This window comes from Caretta caretta, chromosome 5 (assembly GCF_965140235.1).
Source record: "Caretta caretta isolate rCarCar2 chromosome 5, rCarCar1.hap1, whole genome shotgun sequence".
In the NCBI taxonomy this organism is placed as follows: Eukaryota; Metazoa; Chordata; order Testudines; family Cheloniidae; genus Caretta; species Caretta caretta.
The window spans coordinates 50,895,527-50,916,636 of NC_134210.1; the positions used below are offsets into that span (position 1 = coordinate 50,895,527).

Consider the following 21,110-nt stretch of genomic DNA (forward strand, 5'->3'; position numbering starts at 1 on the left):
TTCTGCATTGGAAGGCCAAGAATAGTGCAGCAGCATACGCATAGGGAGGCTAGAGATGGTGGAGTGCCAGTTTGCTAGGAACATATCCTCGTCCTGCAGCTTCTGCACAGGTGAACTAGGGAAGGAAAAGGTTTTCTATACCCTCCTCTCTCTGCCTGAGATAGCACAGATTTTGCTCAAAAGGTGCAATTTCTCTATATGGGATGAAATACATAGTCTAGTAGAAATACATTCTATTTCTGTTGTGATAATAATAAGCCACTCAAGATTTGTTTTTTTTAATGTAATCAAGTAATATAAAGTTAAGCGTGGATTCATGATCAAGCCAGGAAAAAATTACTTAACCCATAAAACAAATCAAATCCCACATACAACAAATTGATCAATATCTGAATTTTTAGATTTTATCTATATCTATACAGAGATATTTCTGTTTTAACCATAATTTTTGTACCGCAACTGAAAACCACAGTATTTTCTATCAGATTCTGCAGGCTCCTAGCTGCAGGATAGGGTGCATTGTATTACAGATTATCCTTTAGTTCAACAAGCCCTCAGGGTAAGCCCTGCAGGGGAACTGTGCCTTTTCAACTATCTACCCTGTAAATGAGATTTACAGTTTCGTTGAATGAACAGGAACGTCTGTAGGAAATGATCTCCCTATATGTTTAGTTAACCACCACCATCAGAATGTAGCCAGACTTCATGGAAGTGCATGCTTAGATAACTGCCTGTCTTCTGAATACTTAATAAGGAATAATGCACTGGAACAGTAAAACACATCTAATTTCCTATTACACTCACACAACTCAAACTAATTAATGGGGCTTGTTCACTTTACAATTTTATGTCTAAATTATGTTTATAATGAAGAGAATAGTTGCTTACTATTCATTTAACTTTTCACATAGCAATTTTCAGCTTAGCCAGCTGGCTAACAAATTGGACAAATAATAATTGCACTCTATATTTCATACACTGCCTCGCTAATTGTTTGATATCTGAGCAAATTAACACATCTAAATAATTACTGGCTTTTTCCAGATTAAAGAGTTGATTCAGTGAATTTAATTAATTTAAATGTGAAACCTTATACTATAGATTTTTAATAAACATGGATTTTCCTCAGGCACACCTCGCAGGCCAGATGATCAGCTGATGAAATATCAACATAGCTCAATTATACCAGCTGAGAATCTGGCCCCACATCTTTTCGTGATACACACAGGTCCTGATCTTTCCTTACCTGAAGTTGCAATCTTTGCAGACTTCGATGTTGTGGAATTTGTTGCATTCTTGGCCTCCTTATCTTTTTCCTCAACACGGGAAGATTTTACTTCTGGAATAGAGATATTTTTCGCTGCTTTCTCCACAGACTCTTTTTTCTTTGGAGAAGCTGTTCTGGAAACTTTGTCTAAAGATTCCTTTAAGCCACCTGGCTTTGGTGAAGCCACCTGCTTTGATTTCCCATCACTTTTTTTGGCAGGTGAGGAAGACTTGGTCTTCGTACCCAGCTTTTTAGTTTTGGTCTTTTCTTTCAGATCCTTCTTCAAAGGTTTGCCTAAATTCTGATCAACAGGCAAAGCTTCTGGGTCTACCATTGAGACATCTGGGTGCCGGGGTGAAGGACTGCGGTCTTGCATTGGGACTGGTGGAGGGTCAATATGTTTGTATGTAATTGTTTTATCAGTTGGAATGGTTTCAGATTCATCTTCTGAGTCAATGTTAGCATCTGCAGTAATAGAAGGGCATTCTTCAGTCTCTGGGGGAACATCTGAATCGGTCTGAGATGGAGCAGACTCGCTTACTGAGGTGGGAGGAGTTTCATCACACTGGCGTGCTTGCTGTTTTCCTCCTGACGGTGGCTGGGCTCCTCCAGACTGGGTTAATGGCTTTTCTTGTTCTTGAGACTGTTCTTCACTGGCAAACCACTCCAGGGGATTGGGGTTGATAAATGAGGGTGAAAGTTCAGTTTTGGGATGCTTGTATTCACAGGAAGACACAAGGCATAAATCGACATCTTGACGGGTTTCTGCTAGAGATGATTTTTCTGCAGCAAAATGTACATCTGTCTTATAGGAGTAACTAACAGCCTCAGGCGACCTTGTTGTTTTCCCAGGTGTCTCATAGGCATAGCTAACAGCCTCAGGTGATCTCGTTGATTTCCCAGTTGTCTCGAAGGAGTAATCCATGACTTCAGGTGACCTGGTGGTTTTCTCTGTTGGCTCATAGGAATAACTTACAGCCTCAGGTGACCTGGTGGTTTTCCCAGTTCTCTCATAGGAGTATTCCACAGCTTCAGGTGACCTGGTGGTTTTCCCAGTTCTCTCATAGGAGTATTCCACAGCTTCAGGTGACCTGGAGGTTTTCTCTGTTGGTTCATAAGAGTATTCTACAGCTTCAGGTGATCTGGTGGTTTTCCCAGTTCTCTCATAGGAATAATCCATGGCTTCAGGTGACCTGGTGGTTTTCTCTGGTGGCTCGTAGGAGTAACTAATAGCCTCAGGTGACCTGGTGGTTTTTCCAGTTCTCTCATAAAAATAATCCATGGCTTCAGGTGACCTGATGGTTTTTTCTGTTGTCTCATAGGAGTGACTAATGGCCTCTGGTGATCTTGTGGTTTTCTCTGCTGCCTCATAGGAATAACTAAGAGCAGGTTCAGGTGACTTGGTGGTTTTCCCAGTTGTCTCATAGGAATAACTAACGGCCTCTGGTGATCTAGTAATTTTCCCAGTTGTCTCATAGGAATAACTAATGGCCTCTGGTGATCTAGTGGTTTTCCCAGTTGTCTCACAGGAATAACTAATAGCCTCAGATGACCTGGTGATTTTTTCGGTTTCATCTTTTTCTGTGGAGGCTAAAGGCTCTGGACTATGTTTTGTTAGAGAGTCTTCTACTGTGTCATGTGTTACTGAGGTATGGTAACCAAATATTTTATCTGAGGACACATGAAGTGATAGTGATGGTGAGTGACAAACAGCAGTTGTTTCTTTGATCGCAGGAGGTGAATCTGAAAAACTAGGAGAGTATAAAGGAGAGGATTCTCTTGTAGTTAAAGGAGATAAATCAGACTTTGGTGAAAGCTTTTCTCCTAGGCTCTGCATCTTTTCTGAGGTAAATGAAGACTGCAGAGGCATATCTCTGGGTGGCATGATACCTGAGAGAGTTTCCTCTTGCAGTGGAGAAGCTACCTGTGAAGGTGTATGTTCTGATGAAGTTGAGGGTGAAGCTTCAATCTGAGATACTGAAATAATCTCTGAAAGATCCTTTTCTTGAGTATAACATGTCTGCTCCACAGGTGATATCTTATGTGAAAAAGTAGGTTCCTGTATCTCTGAAGGACTATAATCTACTTCAGTTGGTCCATTTTCAGATATATGGTGTACACTAGTGCCTCCTGTGGGATGTTCTGGAGATTGTCTACTAAAGTCCATTGCCAAAGACTGCTCAGGGGACTCCTGACTGAATTCTACTGACATAGTTGACTGCTCAGGAGATCTGTGCTCTTGCACTGGTGTTCTTGATTTTGCAGTTTTAGGTGAAAAATCTGGTGGAGAAATTGACATGGGTCTCGGACATTCTTCTTTAGATGGAGACATTTCTGTTTCCTGAAAAATTGTCGGTGTTTGTACAACAGATACAGAAAGAGAATCATCAACTTCTGTAGAATGTGGTGATCCAACCTCAGCATGTAAAGAAGGAGATACATCATCTGTAGTAGGCTCTGGAAATGAACTAGTAGCAACAGAAGCTGTGGAGACAGAAGCAACTCCTTCTATATGTGAATATGTGTCTTCTGCTACAACGTCATCAACGGGAGTTGCAGATTTGTCAGAGATTGTACCTTCAGATATTGACATTTTGGTGTCTTCTTTAAAAGATCCAAACTGGCTAACATCTATTTGTGTAGGAGAGATATCTCCTGCTAACTTCCTTTCATCCAAAACAAGTGGAGACTGAGAACTGGTAGCTTCAATATCCTCCATATTCTTTTCTAGACCAAAACCTTTAGCAGGCATAAACGCCATACCTTTTTCATCTTGCTGTCCTTGGAAAAGATCCACAGAGGTGACTTCAGAAACTGGGCTTATCTGAACAGGAGACTCTTCTTTTTCACTTTTCTCCTCAAAATGACCCTCAGTCAGTCTGGCAGTTGACTTTATATCGGCAGTCAAAAATGTATCATAGGAAGACTCTGAACCTATCAAAGGTGGACTTCGTAAGGGAGAGAGAACTTTTTCAATAGGCGATTCTGAGTCTGGCACAGGCTCATCCATAGGGCTTATTCTGGGTTTTGCAGTCTCATCTTTGGCATCACTAAATTCAAAACTAACTGGAGCCTCTGCTGCCTTTTCAGTGAGTTCAGAAGGAAGTTGGCTGGACTTTTCATCAGTGGGAGACTGATAATAAGGTGTGTGGCCTGCACTACCAGCAGCAGATTGTGCAGGAGACACCACTTCTAATGTTTTATCATCCGGGCTGACAGAGTGCTCTTCAATGACTTCTGGATGTTCATCAGGCAATGCAGTGAGCACTACAGGTTCAACTGATGCCTTAATCTCATTTGGGGTCAGAGAAAAGTTCACACTACGTTCACTTAGTGGTGTTTTAGCAACTGGTGATGGAGGTGATGGACTCTGAACTGGACTCTTAGCTGGGCTATGCTTTTTTCCCTCAAATGCCTGTGAAAAGGTATCTTTGATTTCTAATTTAGCAGTACTTTTGATTTCATTTTCTCTTTGATGGTACATTTCTTGAAAGGAAGATTTGCAGAATCTGTCTTCCTCTAATGAAGAAGGGGGTGAGAGAGTAGAAGCTGAAGCATTATAATCTTTACCTTCTGTGGCATCTGTTTTTGATCCTTCAGATAAACCATTGAAAGCATCATGAAGTGGAGAGAGTTTAGGTCTAGTATATTCTTGAGAATACAGTGATGTCTCATACTTAGTAACGTTTACAAATTCTTGAGAAGGCGATTCACTTTCTTCGTTGTTCGTTTCATCACTCATGATATCCCGAGGAGTTGACATTTCATCCATTGGTGTTGGCTCACTGGATATTTCAATGGTAGACTGAGTATAACCTGAAGTAGCAGTGAATTCCTCATGTTGGTCTTCTCTATTTTCTTCATCGGAAACAGTTGCTTCACTTTCTGAACCGCCAGGTAAAGTCTCATCATGGATAGAAGATGCTGGTTCAACAGCTGGGGACTGAGGTTCAGAGTGTTTAGCTGGTGTGATTATGAGTAAGCCATATTTATCTTCAACTTCACCAGCCTCTGCAGCTTTGTCTACCACAGCCATAACATAATCTTCTTCAGCTTCGACTTTTTCAGTTTCCTCTTCTTCATCTCTGACATCCTCCATTTTGTCTTCGTCCTCAGCTTCTTCTTCAGTCTCTTCAGTTTCTGCCTTTTCAACAGTCTCTTCCATGTCTTCTTCAGCTCGCTCATCCCCTGCCTCAGATTCTGCCTTTTCAACATATTTATCTTTAGTTTTAGCATATTTATCAGCTTCAATCTCTCCCATTTCTCTTGCCATGCCAATATCCTGTTTTGTGATGCCCACTGTTGCTTTTTCTTCCTCATCTTCATCTTGTTCCTCAGCTTCCTCAGTCTCTGCCTTTTCTTCATAATCACCCGCTTCGGATGATTCCTCAAAACCAGTTCCTTCATCTTCAAATTTTTCATGGTCATCAACCCTGTGCTTTTCTACAGGCTCCAGCTCTTCAGGTGTCTGTTCACATTCACCCTCAGCTTCAGTGGTCATTATACCTTCATCAGGAGAGTCAGCAGGTCCTTCAGTATCTAGTTTTTCTTTCTGGATTTCACGTGCTTCCTTTTGTTCTGAGTCAGCTAGTTTCTCTTCACCTTCTATTAACTCTACCTGAGGCTTTGTTTCCTTTACTATTTCTACTTCTTCAGCCTTTAATTCTTCGAAGTCTTTTGTTAAATCCTCTGGTGAAGACATAAGGGATCTCTCAGCTTCAAGTTCTTTTCCATTAGCTACCACTCCAGCAGCTGCTGCTACTGCTGCAACCGCTCCCACTGCAGCCACAGCAGCTTGTGTTTCACTGACCTTGCTCTCTTTCTTTACTGTCTTAATTTTGCCTTTTTCCTTTGGTTTTCCAGCAGGCCCAGCTTCCTTTTTAACAGGTTCCTCTTTCTTTTGTGCTTTAGGTTTTGTCACAGGCTTTCGGGCTTCAGTTGAAGGAGCAGGTGTTTTCTTTGTTTCTTTTGGAAGCTTTTTGGTGTCTTTTTTGGATTCTTTTTCTTCCTTTTTAATTTCCTTTTTCTCTTCTTTTTTAGCTTCCTTTTTAGCTTCCTTTTGGGGAGTTTCTTTCTTTAATTCTTTTTTAGACTCTTTTCTCTCTTCCTTTTTCACTTCCTTTTTCGCTTCTTTCTTGATTTCTTCCTTTTTAGGTTTTTCCTCTTTCTTGGTAGGTGTTTTCTCCTCTTTCTTAGAAACCTCTTTCTTTGGTTTTTCTTTTTCCTCTCTCTTTTCTTCAGATTTTACTTTCACTTCCTTTTTCACATGCTTCTCCTTTGCAACTTTTGGTTTGACATCTGCTGCTTGTTTTTCAGCAATTTCGGATTTTACTAGCTGCTCCTCCTTAACTGTCATATCTTTTTCTGTTACTAAAGGTTTTGTCTCTGCTTTTGCCGGTTTTTCCTTTTTTACTGTAGTCTTTTCCTTGCTTTCTACTTTCTGAGGCTTTTCTGGAGGACTAGGCTTTGCTGGTTCAGATGCTTCTTCTTTAGATTCTTTTCTGACAGTCTTGGTTGATAGTGTCTTTGTGGCAGGTTTGAGACTTTCCTTGCTGTCCGTTCGCTGTTTCAGCTTTGCTTGTTTCACTGCTGGGCTAGGTATATTACCAGTAAGGTCTTTCTGTGTAACCATTGGTTGTTTAAGGAAATCTAAATGTTTGAGTTTTTCCAGTCCTTCTAGTATGTTATATTGAGTACTGTTTCCTGGAAACAAAACTCTGATTATTTTTTCTGCAGGATTTGCTGGATGCCAAACGATCAGTGATGAGACTGAGGTCAAATAGGATACTGGAATATCTACTTCCTGACCATTTGGCAGCAGTAATTCAGTTTTATCTTTACTTGTACTAGTCCACTGCTGCATAAAATACTGCATCTCTTTGCTGTTTTTGACTGGATTGAGCACATACATCTCAAGTTTGCCTACTCCCATTTTTTGAAACAGAATGATAGGATCAATGGTATTTCCTATGCTTCTAAAGAGAGGTTCTGGTTTCATAGACAACTTATTTAAATACTGGAGAGTGAAACAAGCTTCTTCTATGCTTCTTTTTACCCTAAAATTAGGATCAGGGTTTTTCAGATTTTCAGGAACATTGAGGAATACAACTCCTAAATCAGGTGAGATCAGATTTTTCATCCAGTCACTGTTGGTAGTAGAACCTTGTGACTGTTCCTCTTCTAACTCAGCTATCTTTCGTTGAAGCATGCTATTGATTCCTGGTAGATTATCATCCCCAATGTGGGTGAGCAGAATGGAATCCACTCTGTCTAAATGTCGGATAAGTTTCCAGAAGCAAGATTTTCTTTCAGATCCCCCATTAATGAGCATATTGAATCCATTCACTGCAAACAATGCAGAGTCCCCTCTTCCACCTGGGAAAATATAACAGCAGGGTTTTGAGAGCTTCAAGAAACCTCCAGATGTTGGCGGTTCCAAAATGTCAAAGGGTGATGGCACTTCTACCGATTCTGACAGATACTCTGTGAATTCAGAAAGTCCTTCCATTTCAGGCAATATGGATGCTGAGTTGAGTTTAATGTTAATGAAGTCTTGAAGGTTATGTCTGTCAAGGTTTGAATTTTTCCAGTCCCCTTCCTCAGGGCAAAACAGAGTTAAACTGGCTTTGTTGGCAGGGTGTGTAGTGCTCAGTAATTCACCAATCTAGCATTGGAAAACAAAAGAGACAAAAGGGAGGTGTAAATTTATATTTCGTAATAGAAATGTCATATAAAAATACAACACAGCAAGGCTATCTTTGGGTGATCGTACAAGCTACACTATAAGCTTCACACTAAAGATACGACATTCCTTTTTTATTCTTCTTCACATGGCAGTAGCCAATTCTAGGTGCGAAAGGAATCTGTTGCTATCAGCTTATTGCTGTACTGTTTTTAAATACAAAAAAACAGACTGTGCCTGGCCTCTTCGTGGGTGCTGAAGGCACCTCTTGCATCCTTCACAGAGAGGCTGGGTACAATGGGAGTCCTTATGCTCAGAGCACAGTGTGAGGATTCCATGGTGCTGGTGCTGGTGCTGCTACTCAGTGCAAATGAACTATGAACCTCTCCACTTCCCCTAACCAGCCAGTAGAGCTGGTGCACCACCCAGGGGAGCACACATTATACCCTCTTTGCGGGGCATGATATATCGGTGTCCCACAGAAGCTCCAGGAGGCACACTCTGAACCACAATACTTCCTGGAGCTCCTGCTGGAGCAGGATGCTTCCGCATTATTCCCAACATGGGGCTGCATTCCACAATTCTGCCATTATTTTAATGCCTTTTGAATGGTCTGGTGCCAAAAAAAGCAGGCATCACACCAGAACTAGTTTAACTGCTGGCCAGCTCTTGACAAGAAGAGGAGCTGACAGGGGTTCTAGAAAAAGTTGTATAGTGGGGGCGCTGAGAGCCATTGAACCTGTAAACCCTGTATATGATGGAAACCACTTCAAGCCAGCAGGTGAGGCAGCACCACCAGTTCCAGCACCTATGGGAGCAGATTTACTGCTTCAAAGTTAAAAAAGAGTTGAGAACAAAACTTTTGTAAGATCATTAGGTTTCTGAAATATGGGAATTAAAGAGGCAGGTCTGCATATTCTTAATTAGTGTGCAATTTTGCAAATATACACATTTTGAATGGAACAATGGACTCCATAGCATTTATATATAATTAGATATTAAAAAGGCTATAAAATGGCAGTTGTATTAACACCATATGTTTAGTAATTAATCTCTGAACAACAGAGCATACATTATATATCAACTTACGTATGTAAACTCAGAGCAAAAAAGAGAGGAAAAAAACAGCTGAGTGTTGTGGCTAAAAATCCTTTTGACAACATTTTGATTTAAAACAATCATGGACCACATTCTGAGTTCTTTTGCCAGTTTAAATCCAGAATAACTCCACTGATTTCTCCAGTGTTGAACAACATTCTGAGACCCAAAACAGACACTGAACTGGAGGCTTCTATGAACAAAGAGTCCTGTGTTCAGTACTAAAAGCTAGTATTCTGTTCCAGTCTGAATTGAAGGCATATGTTTGGTGGTCTCAGATTAGTAAACAGAAAATAAAAGTACATAATATTTCAACCCTTCACTGACAAATTTCCTCTTTTCAGTTTGCTGTCAGAGTTCAGAAATCAGCACAGCTACGAAATGGCTCCAAACTGAATCAGTCCTGCGGATTGGCATGCAAATAAGCACACCAGGGCCAAATTCTACCCTTGGATACACATGAAAACACCCACAGCAGTCAATGGTAGTTGCATATGTGCATCCGAAGACAGAATCTGGCATCAAATGTTTCCCTTGGCTTCCAAAAGTCTCATATCTAGCAAAGACAGAAAGCTCATATCTTGAAAGTGGATAATGGTTTTCCCAGACTAGGATCTGATAGTGACTAATAATTTATTAAAAGACACCAAAACATATTCTGTTTGTGAGCCAAAACAAATTGTGGCTAGAAACGCCAGCTAAATGGTGACAGGGTGCTGCAAGTCTCTCCTTTGCTGCCATTGGGGGCCTGTTGGGAGAACAGCAATAAAATGTTACTGGACCCAGTACTGTCTCTGTAACCAGACGAGAAGGGGGATTCAGAACTCCTGAATAACCTTGTACTTAGTATTCTGCACTGGCAGTTCACAAACTCCTGCCCGCTAGGATCAATGAGTTACATGAACCTGACTGAATTACATCAGCCCCTTATCATCAAGAATGGTTTTTACAAACCCAGTGTGGCCTCCAGACTTAAATCCCAGTCACAGGGTAATCCCCACTGCATACAGAGTTTCCATTTGTTTTATTGTAAATAAAGTATATGCAGGAGACTTCAACTAGCTCATGACAAAGATATTACAAAACTGTTCAAGCATCTTTTTTTTTTTTAATAATTCAGTCAAATAACTGAATATGGAGACCAAATGTCAATGTAATTTGTGAGAGAGACAAGGTGGGTGAGATAATGTCTTTTATTGGAGCAGTTTATGTTGGTAGAAGAGACAAGTTCTTGATTTCCAGAGAGCTCTTTTTCTCTGTTGAGCTCAAAAGCTCGTCTCTTCCACCAATAAAAGATATTGCCTCACTCACCTTGTCTCTCATGTATCCTGGGACCAACATGGCTACAATAACGCTGCAAATGTAACTGAAGCATATTCACCATCTTGCAAAGTATTACAAAATACTTTTCAGGAATAGTCAATTGTAATTTATATCTACAAGAAAGACTTTTATAAAGATGATTTAGACTAGACTAGAGCTGAACAAACTGAAAATTTTGGACCATAAACTGGATTACCAAGAGGAATAGAGAGTACTATAATAATTAATGTTGTGTGTCTAGGAGATGTTTCATTTCAGTGGAACTCTGAAGATCTGTGTGTTTCTTGCTCTCCTATTTTTGTTGTTATGGAATTTATTTTTAGAATTTAGTGAAAGTAAAATTCAACAGAAACACAGAATGAGATGGTGGATGTTATCCACACAAAAATAATCTACCCAATGTGTATGGGTGAGTAACGAATAAAAGCAGAAAAGGAATAAAATCTCAGAACAGCTGTTTTATGTTCACAAGTCATCCTTACTAAGTATATAAACCAACTTATATAAGAGTATAAATAAATCTTATCCAAACATCAGACATAGCTTTGTTTGGAAGAGAACAAAGACAGGACAAAAGGGAGGGAGGAAAGAGTAAAAGGAGGAAAATGGGAGAGTCATATTAATGGCAATCACAGAGAAAGGATGGAAGGGGTAGAGTGGAGAGAGAGGAGGTGAGGACAGGCAAACTGCAGCAGTAAAATTAAGCGCATCTGAGTGGGATACAGATGGTGCCTAACTCCTTGTGCTGGGCTTCTGCTGAGGGGTAAGATTCAGTCTATAGAACACACATTATTATGGGAAGATAAAGTGACATGAAGTGCTCTTCATTCAGATCAATGAGACAAAGTTTGATGGAGGGATAGTGATAATTCAGTGCCTCTGATTTGGATGCAGATGATGGTTTCCCATGTAGGGAAAATTTTCTGGCAAGATCAAAGATTGTATGGGAAGAAGGTGGGTGAGTGGTCACTGAATTAGTGATGTTGACCGTCTGCAGTCTGGAAGATAATAAGTCATTCAAGATTTTGTTTTACAATGATGAGAGGGATAAGTATGTGATCACATTAAGCCACTGGTAGGGCTGACCAGTGAAAAAGTGGGTGAACAGCAGTTTTAGACACAAATTCCTTCAGAGTGGAGGAGCAAGTTCAGGAATACACTGAAAAATGGCTTTGATGGAAGAGCTGATTTTAAGGTTAAATTGGGTACATGAATCTTGGAGACTAGATCTACATTTGAAGTGGTATAATGCAGTGGTCCCCAAACTGTAGGGCATGAAAGAACATTTGAGGAGGCATGGTGCTGTTCAGGCCAGCCCCCATAGGGGGGAGGGGGAAAGTGAGCGGGGAGCACCACCCAGCACCACTATGTCCCCAGCTCCACTCTGGACCCAGGCTGTGCTCCAGCCCTGCCCCCAGCCTCAGCCACAGCCACGGCTCTGCTCCTGGCCCCCATCTCTGCTCCCAGCCCCGCTCTGCCCCCTGCTCCACCCACAGCCCAGCTCTGCCCTTATTCCCTCTCCGCCTCCAGGCCAGCTCCACTTCAAGCTCCAGCTCTTCCCCCATCCCCAGTTCTGCTCCCACCTCCACCTTCAGCCCAAACTCCTCTGCTGGGCCAACTGTGAAGTTATGGAGGGGAGCATGGAAGTTTCCATTACTGGTAAGGGGATGGGGTGAACAAGAAAAGTTTGGGCAGCACTGGTATAATGGAACCATCCTCTGAAGATCCAATAATATTTTAATATTCTATTGCTCCCAAAGGTTGCTTCTGAAGTTTCTTTTCCTACTCACCAGGGATAAGTTGTTTCAAAGAAGAAAATTGGCTAGAGGAAACTCTTTGCCAGAGGATGTTGTGAAGGCCAAGACTATAACAGGGTTCAGAAAAACTAGATAAATTCATGGAGGATAGGTCCATCAATGGCTATTAGCCAGGATGGGCAGGGATGGTGTCCCTAGCCTTTGTTTACCAGAATGGGCGACAGGGAATGGATCATTTGATGATTACCTGTTCTGTTCATTCCCTCTGGTGCACCTGGCACTGGCCACTGTCAGAAGACAGGATACTGGGCTAGATGGATCTTTGGTCTGACCAAGTATGGCCGTTCTTATGCAGGGTTCCTTTTGAGAGGGACAGGTGAGTTTGAAAAGAAAGTAGTTTGGGTAGAAAAGAAAGGTAAAGTTTGACCCTCCTTACTTGACAGCTCTAGTGGATTGTACCAGTAAGTATGTTACATGTTAGGAATCCACCTGACCATGTCTCTCAAATGGTAGGCTACACAGTAAAACAGAAGATCAGATAGACTTAGTCTGTCATTTTACCGAGACCTCTTTAATTATCTAGTGGGAAACGCTTGAGTTCTTTTAGCCACATTAAATAAATTGTGAAAAAATTAGACTGAGAACTTTAAAAGGAACATGCATGTAGTGTAGAGAGTCTGGGGGCTATATTACTTGAAGAATTTCAGCTTTGCTAATGAAGAGCATAGGTAGTTTCACCCATTTTTTAATTTCATTGCTATGTTTTCAGAGCTCTCCTCTCAGTTACACAAATGCATACCTATGAACTTCAGTGGCGTTATACTGGTGCCCATGAAAGCAGAATTTGGCCCACAGTTTCTGTCTAGAGATGTTGGACCAAATTCTGTTCACAACTACTCCCATGCAACCCCACTGTCTCAGATGTTGCCAAGGTGTAACTTCCTATTATCTTTTTAGATCCAAGGAAAGATTCCTTGATACCAAGGAAAGATATCTGTTTTTGAAAACACTGTTTGTTCACAAAGAGATAGATTTGTTAAAATGAATCAGTGTGGATTTCTCATTTTTTGCAGTGACTTGGTTGCTCAGAGGGAGAGTGAATCAGATACGTGGGGCAGCCAATGTAAAATAATGATTTCAAATTGTGAAGAGCTGCTGTTAGGACACTGGAATTGGATGTCTACAGCGATCTGGTAAGGGAGAAGTTGAAAATCATATGGCAGGCATTGCCTGTGGAAAGATCTGGATTTCTGAATTGGATTCAGCAGCAGATTTCCCCACCTGCAAGGAATGACTTATTTACTCAACTGAAAATAGATTACTTGAAGACAGTCTTAGACCAATGGCCAAATGGCCAAAACATAGAGAAAGAAACCTTCAATCTCCCAAAGTAAACGTCAAATCTTATCCTGTGCTGTATTAAGGGAGCAAGGTGGCATAGGATTCCTCTTCCCCTCTAGAGTAACTATGCCAACGGGTGTATCACAACCCCTAAAAGGAGCTGTCTCCCATTTAAGGCGCATGGCCAGGCCCCTACCAGCTAGTATGTATACTGCCATTATCCAGGAGTGCACACTGCTCCTTTTTAAAAGGGCAACAGAGTGTGCCCCACTATCCAGTGTGTCTGCCACCACGAACCATTCTCACAGCACCTGTAACTAACAGCCAAGCTAACTACTCCATTTCCCTTCCCACAGTTTGGTTTTCTACAAGTAAGGATAGGATTTGGCCCTAATTTTGTGTGGATTTTTAAAATTACATTGTTTTATTAATCAGCCAGGGAGGCAGTACATTGTGGCTTATATCTTGTCACACACTTGTACATGATGCTAATTTTTAGACGTCACATTTGGTTTCAGATATTATGAACCTGTCCTTCCCTTGATGGTACAGCGCAGCTCCCTCTGAAGTCAACGCACCCCTGAAACTGAGAGCCAAACTAGACTAGCTCTTACTGAGAGACATAGCTAAGCTATATGTTTTGAGGGCTGGAATTCCAAATCTCACTCTTCTGAAATACTCCTAGTTAATGTTGAAAAATAAAATTCCAGTAATGAGATTTTATTGTTCATTTAAACATATACTTTTACAGAACAGTCAAATTAAGTCTGACAGCTTATTTACCATGGGTTCCTGTGCCCTATGGGAGCTTGATGACACAGTGTATTAAACAAGACAGAGTAATGATTACAAACAGAATTAAATACTGGTGTATTTACTGGGTAGCTGCTTATAATTTTTGGTATATAATAGACACTCACTTTACAGATTTCTCAGACCAAATTTTAAATACTATGCAGCAAAACAAAACGATATGTGGTGAACATATCAACTGTTAATCCTACAGACTGCTGTGTGTCTTATTTAATGTTATCTACCAGGTAGTTGCTATCAGGCAAGAACTGATGTAAACAAGGTGTCAAACTTAATTGGGTTGCCTTGTAAAAGTACACTGAATAATAATACTCCCCTTTTTTCTATTTCATAAAGTTATTATTGCAATTTGCCAAATTAAAATTTAATTTTGTTGTTACATCAAAACTAAAGTAATGAAATAGACATTTTGAAGAAAATTGTGTAAAGAGGGCCAAAGGACACCAACCCTGAGGCATCAATGCTAGTTTCAAGTATATCAAGGTTGCCATTGTCAATGCATCTAAAAATATGTCATCACACTAAAACGTAATGAAAGACATTTTGTTAAGGACAAACCTCTTGATCAGTGAAGATCTCAATGAAGTTCTGGAACGAGAAAGATCCTGATTGGAGAATGAGCTCTCCTGTGTTTTCAAAGCACTGGCCAGTTAGTACAAGAAGCTTGTGTCTTGCAGCATCTGTGATCATTAAGCGCACCTAAGGTGAAGAACAAAAGCACAAAAATTAAATGCAGTTACCACATTTCCAACCTTCCTCTTCTGTCCAAACCCTGCTTTGCCTAATTTCAAACCCACCCACCCATTACTGGGTTTCTACCCTGTGACGTTGCACTCCATATATTTTATGGAAATATGCTTATGAGCGTGAATATGATGCAACTGGAATATGCTTTATGCAAAAGGTCTCTTGTAAGGTATCATAACAAAGGTTATAAACTACTGAATATATTCCTCCCATTTGTATGCATGTATCATTCTTGTATCTGAAGCTAGAAATATGAAGACTCTGAGGTCTTATTGTAATTATGCAAAGTGTGGGCCATTAATGGTGGTGTAGAATCTTGATGGCTCCCATTGACTAGGTCCATTGGTTGTAAATGGTTTATTTACCTGCAAGCCTTCCTCTATACCCGTGGGCCAACCCAGGAAGAATGGAGACTAGGGGGTCTTACAGTGACATGTGACCATGTCACATGATACTGGAATCCATCTTCATCCTTGTACTTTTCCATTGATGAGGTGGGGGTGAGGACAAGCATAGACAAAAGATTCCTGCCTTGCGCCAAAGCTATAAAAGGGGGTGGAGCACGACAAATGGGGCTGCCAGTCATGAAAAAATCCCTGCTTACCACCTGAGATGTCTGCTGGAACTAACAAGGACTGTACTGGGGAAAGGACTGGGCTCAGACTAGGAAGGAGTCTAGTCTGTGAAAGAAGCTTATTGGACATCTCTGAGAGTGAGCTATTACCTGTAATCAGTTTATTAATGTACTAGGCTTAGACTTGCATGTTTTTGCTTTATTTTGCTTGGTGACTTACTTTGTTCTGTCTGTTATTACTTGAAACCTCTTAAATCCTACTTTTTATACTTAATAAAATCACTTTTGTTTATTAATAACTCCAGAGTAAGTGATTAATACCTGGGGGAGCAAACAGCTATGCATATCTCTCTATCAGTGTTATAGAGGGCGGACAATTTATGAATTTACCCTGTATAAGCTTTATACAGAGTAAAACGGATTTATTTGGGGTTTGGATCCCATTGGGAACTGAGTGTCTGGGTGCTGGAGACAGGTAACCTGCTGAGCTGTTTTCAGTTAAGCCTGTAGCTTTGGGGGCCGTAGACCAGACCCTGGGTCTGTGTTGCAGCAGGCTAACGTGTCTGGCTCAACAAGACAAGGTTCCTGAAGTCCCAAGCTGGCAGGGAAAACAGGCTTAGAGATAATTTCAGCACATCAGGTGACAGTCCCAAGGGGGTCTCTGTGACCATACTCATCACAGTGATGTAGTTGGCAGGATATGTGCACAGCTGTTTGCTTTGAGACTCTGGAAATGATTTTAAGGGAGTGGTGGCTGTAGAACAGACAAAGTGGTTATTGGTTTGGTATTTTCTGTTGGCTTACTGTGGGTAAGGGAAATAGGGACAGAAAAGTAAGCAAAATGAGTGAGTGAAGCTCAGAAGAAGCTAGAACTACACAAGGTGAAGACTGTTGAGAAGGAATATGAACACAAAAGGCAGATGGAATTAAGACAAATGGAAATTGATGTGCAAATTGCCAGGGAGAAAGCTGCTCATGAAAGAGCCACGGAGTTAAAATAAAAGAACTTGAGACCCAGAAGCAGGCTCAAATTGAAGCACAAAAACTGCCCTGGAACTCAGGCAGCTGGAGGCTGACAAAGAAAAGGCTGCCCACCAGCAAACCCTGGACTTAAAAGACAAAGGAATTGAGGCCCAGAGTTGAGCAAAAATTGAGACCCAGAAGCATGAACTGGTTGTAATGGAGTAGAAAAGGCAGAACCCTTCAGCAGCTGGCTCCACTTCCCCCAAAAATCCACAAATGGGAATGGTTATGCCTGCTCTGTGATGAATCCAGTAATATTGCCGAATATTTCCTCACCTTTGAGAGACTGTGCACTCTCCATGCGATTCCTGAGGATCAAAAGATGACTACTTTGGTTGCAAAATTGACGGGGAGAGCTCTGGACATATGCAATAAGATGCCTATTGCTTATGCTTCAAACTATGGTATATTTAAGGAACTGGTTTTGAAACAGTTTCAGATTACACCTACAACCTACAGGGTTAAATTCAGGAGCCTTACAAGGGGAACTGGATTAAGTAATGTGGCTTATATAAATAAAACAAGGGATTTGTTAGACAAGTGGATGAGGGGAAAAGGCATTACAAACTTTGAAGAAATGTGTGATTTGGTTGCTCAGGAGCAGTTCCTGAATATGTGCAGTGATGATGTAAAACAATATTTGTGGGACAAAAAGGTGGATGCGGTGAGTGAGTTAGCTTGTTTTGCAGACTCTTATGAGCAATCACAAGCTGCAATTAAACATAAACCACTGGCAGAGGGGTACAGGGTTGGTGGAAAGCAGAATCACTGTTTTACCCCTGGGGAAAAAGGAGGCTGGACGTTCACCTCCCAATTCCCCTGTTACTCGTCCCAAGTCTCCTGTATAAGCAGAGGAGCCCAGAAGGTGCTATCATTGTAATTCCACTGAGTACCTGAGGAATAAATGTCCTGGGCTGAGTGGGAACAGGCAGCCAGTAACACATGGAACTGCTGCTTCTCAGAGCACAGGGGCATTCCAGACTATTGTCTCTTACCACACAGGATTTGTAAAGGTTGCTTCTACACAACCAAGCAGTGAGCATATGAACGCTATTAAGCTTAATGACAAAGTGGTCCAAGGTTGGAGGGATACTAGTGCAGAGATGTGGTCAGGAGGGACCTGAACCATGAGAAGGATTTGTTAACAGGAAAAATGACAGAATTAGAATTGTTGGGAGGTTATAAGGTCCTTGCCCCTTTAGCTAAGGTACATATGTAAACTGGTGATTTGCAGGCTGAACTGACTTGTCACAGCAGAGGCACACAATTTTGTACTGTTTCTACTGGGGAATGACTTTTCTGATGTGGCAGAACCTGTCCCAGTGTTTGTTAGCAGCAAGAAGGAATCTTGTGCTGAAAGCCCCAGATGGGAGGGTGAAGTCACAGGTGCTGCTGGGGAAATAGGAGAGTGTCTCTTTAATTCCCCTGTAGCAGTGGAAAAATGGGCTGTTGAGGGCAGGGATGGTTGAGACCAGTTCCTGTAACCCCAGGGCTCAAGGCAGGTCCCTGTGGGAGGGGGTGGATACAGCCAGCTCCTGTCCTGTCATCATCTCTCTGGGGGAGGAGGATGTTCCATCTTGTAATGGGGAGACCATCCCAGCTGCTGACTGCCAGGAAGTTGCAGTTCAGCAGGGGACAGGCCCTGCCCTAGGATGCAAAGGGACATGTATCCTGGAGATGGAAGTTGGGGTCCTGACGACCGCTGCGATAGGAACAGACCCCAAGGGCTCTGTAGCTGGAAGCATGCCCAACCTGAGTGAAAGGGGGCAGATTTTGCTGGCCAGTGAAGGGTCTGTCACAGCTGGTAGCTGTGAGCCCACAGCTGGATCAGGGTCACCTTCCCTTTTGGAGGACACAGGGCTGTCTGCGCTAGGGGGGAATCCAGAGAGAGAAGTCCAGATGGAAGGTGAGGGGGGACACGAGGGTCTGCTCACCTTTTGTAGGAAGGCATTTCCCCAGGAGGAGGATGAAGGATCTGCATGCGAAATGCCAGACCCCTCATCTGTGGATCAGGTTTTAAGGGAAGACTGGGGGTCAAATCTCCTGGAGGGGAGAGTCCACCCAGCTGACCTTTTGGGAACAGAGAATGGAGTGATTGAGGGGATCTTACCAATCCAAAGCACTCTATTGAAAGATGTTGTTCTTACTATGCTTGTAATAGATAACACTATCTCTTCAAGGCAGGGGGAGGAAAAACTTTGCATTTCAAAACAGCCTTCACTACAGCTGATAATTCCCAAGTTTTACCACTGCTCTGTCACTGCTTGTAATATTTGACAGCCTTTTGTCAAAATAAAGCTTGTAGATCTAGAGGGATGTCTGCTGGCTAAATACAACTGGAATTCAACTGAGTTTTGTGTAAAGAACTGTATTCTTGAATACATTTTTTGCGAAATATTTCTAAGCCACAAAACAGCATCTCTCAGCACTCCCAGCAAGCCAGTTTTATAACTTTATGTATTGATTGTTAATCAATCGCCTTAAATTACTCCATCTCATGCCAAGAAGGATGCAGTATTGACCTAAATCTCTGTTCAACAACTCTGTTTTTAGAATGAGATGAAAAGGGCCACTGAAGAGTATGGATTAGGAAGACCTCCATTTTGATCTTACTAAAGAAGTGGCCCTGAAGTTTGAATAGCAGAAGGACCCCATAATTAAAAGCTGGCCTAATACGGGCTTGTCACTAATTGTGCTGGATGACAAAATCCAACAATATCCTTGGTGGGTCAAGGATTTCTGTTTCAGAAAAGAACATTGATAAGTGCACCTGGCTGGCTGATGTACATCACTCAAGTCTCATCTGTTTTAGCTGTATTAAAATCCATTAAAGAACTGGCTTCCCTTCTTAATTTTTTTTCCTCTTTGCAGGGGCAGTTCTGGGCAGTCAGCCAGCTTATGTATAAAACCACCAGCTTTTTCAGCCACAAAATTACTTCCTGTCTCATGAACCACCAATACACGACTGTCATATAATTCCCCTCAATTTCGTTTATTAACTGATGATTAAAGAGTTTCTACAGAGATAAAGAACTATGGCAGAAGCAAAAAAAAATACTTGCAGTTTTTAGAACATAATACATAACATGCATGGAAAAAAATAAGAGACAGAGATAAAAAGAGTATAATGATGGCCTAATGGGGGACTACCAGAATTCTGTGCATTGATATTAGACCACTACTTTTAAAATAAATTGTAATAAGGTGGTATAAAATAGACAGAGATATGTTATGTTCAACCCTAGCCTTGATTGAAGCCCTATATTGTTCAAAGTAGGATGGTCACTTAAGTTTATAAACATGTTGTTGAAAGAAAGCCCAGAATTAAGTCAAATATATGGTGTTTAATGAGTCTGTGTGGCCCAAAGAAACAGCTGATTAGAAGTTTTCCAGATGTGGTAAAGTTATAAAATTGTTATAGCAACACAGCAGAATCTTCTTAAAATGAGAGAAACTGTCCATGTACAGACTATAGGAAATGTATTTTGTTTGGGCAGTTTTGATGGGACAAGAATATTGCCTGTTTTGGACTTCTTTCCTAGGGAGTATTTGCAGCTTACTGATCCTTAGGCAGCATCATGCTCAGTGCATCAACCTGCATCACTAATACGATCATCTTTATCACAGGGCAGGTCCCAAGGATTTACAATCACACCATGAGCCTTCTTCTTTCCCACTCTGTCAGATATTCCGTCCTGACTAGACAAGGAGATGGAACCAAATGACATCATCGCCTCCCTGGCTGTGTCCTAAGCTACTCCTGTGATATGAACCTAATGTTCCTGATTGCCATATGGTGGGGTGAGATGGCTATTTCTACTACTTTTTTCCTCCTTCCTCTTTCTTAATTCTCATTTTGACTTTTGCCTAATGAGAGTCTGGCTTAGCTAGCCAAGATAAAATTAACCTTGTAACTTTTGGCTGTTATCAGTTTGGCAGAATGAAAGCATTGAAGATCAGCCAAATGTCAGGAAAAAACAAACAACAACCCCTCCCCCCGACTGGTGAGAGGAAATTAAGAGTAACCTACCCAAACATTTTCCAGAGCCAGGGAAGTAAAGCCAGGGTGCAGGAGTCACTAACTGGCCTGCATGCCAACTGCTTTTCCTACGGTCTTCCATCAATTGAACTACCAGCCTCAGAGACAGAAGCTGCATTTTCCTACCTTTTGCCATTCTTGCCTCTCTCCCTTTGTGATGTTTCTCTTCCTTTATAAGAAGAAAGGGGATCAGACTTTAACAGCAGAACCTAAGAGCTGCCACCTGAACTGATTCTCTCTTTTCTCATTAAATAATTTGGATGCAATTTAAGAGATTCTATAACAACAGAGACGAAATAAGAGAAATTATAATAAAGATGACTTACTTGATGTTTAATGGTTTAAACATTCTGATTAGTATAGCCTCCTTTTAGTTATGGTTGTTTAATGTTAGTAAGAATCTGTTCTTTGCTAGTGTACAGCAATTAAAACTACATCCCTGGCAA

At 41.4% G+C, this 21,110-nt stretch overlaps 1 protein-coding gene across 1 annotated transcript in view; it reads right to left on the reverse strand.

The window, feature by feature from the left end:
• Nucleotides 1-21,110, reverse strand: part of MAP1B (microtubule associated protein 1B) — a 97,284-nt gene that overhangs the window by 10,224 nt on the left and 65,950 nt on the right. The window contains exons 4-5 of the mRNA XM_048851761.2: nucleotides 14,840-14,980; nucleotides 1,247-7,931 (exon numbers count right to left, since the gene is read on the reverse strand). Coding sequence (XP_048707718.2) covers nucleotides 1,247-7,931; nucleotides 14,840-14,980 — 6,826 coding nt within the window. The remainder of the gene's footprint in view (nucleotides 1-1,246; nucleotides 7,932-14,839; nucleotides 14,981-21,110) is intronic.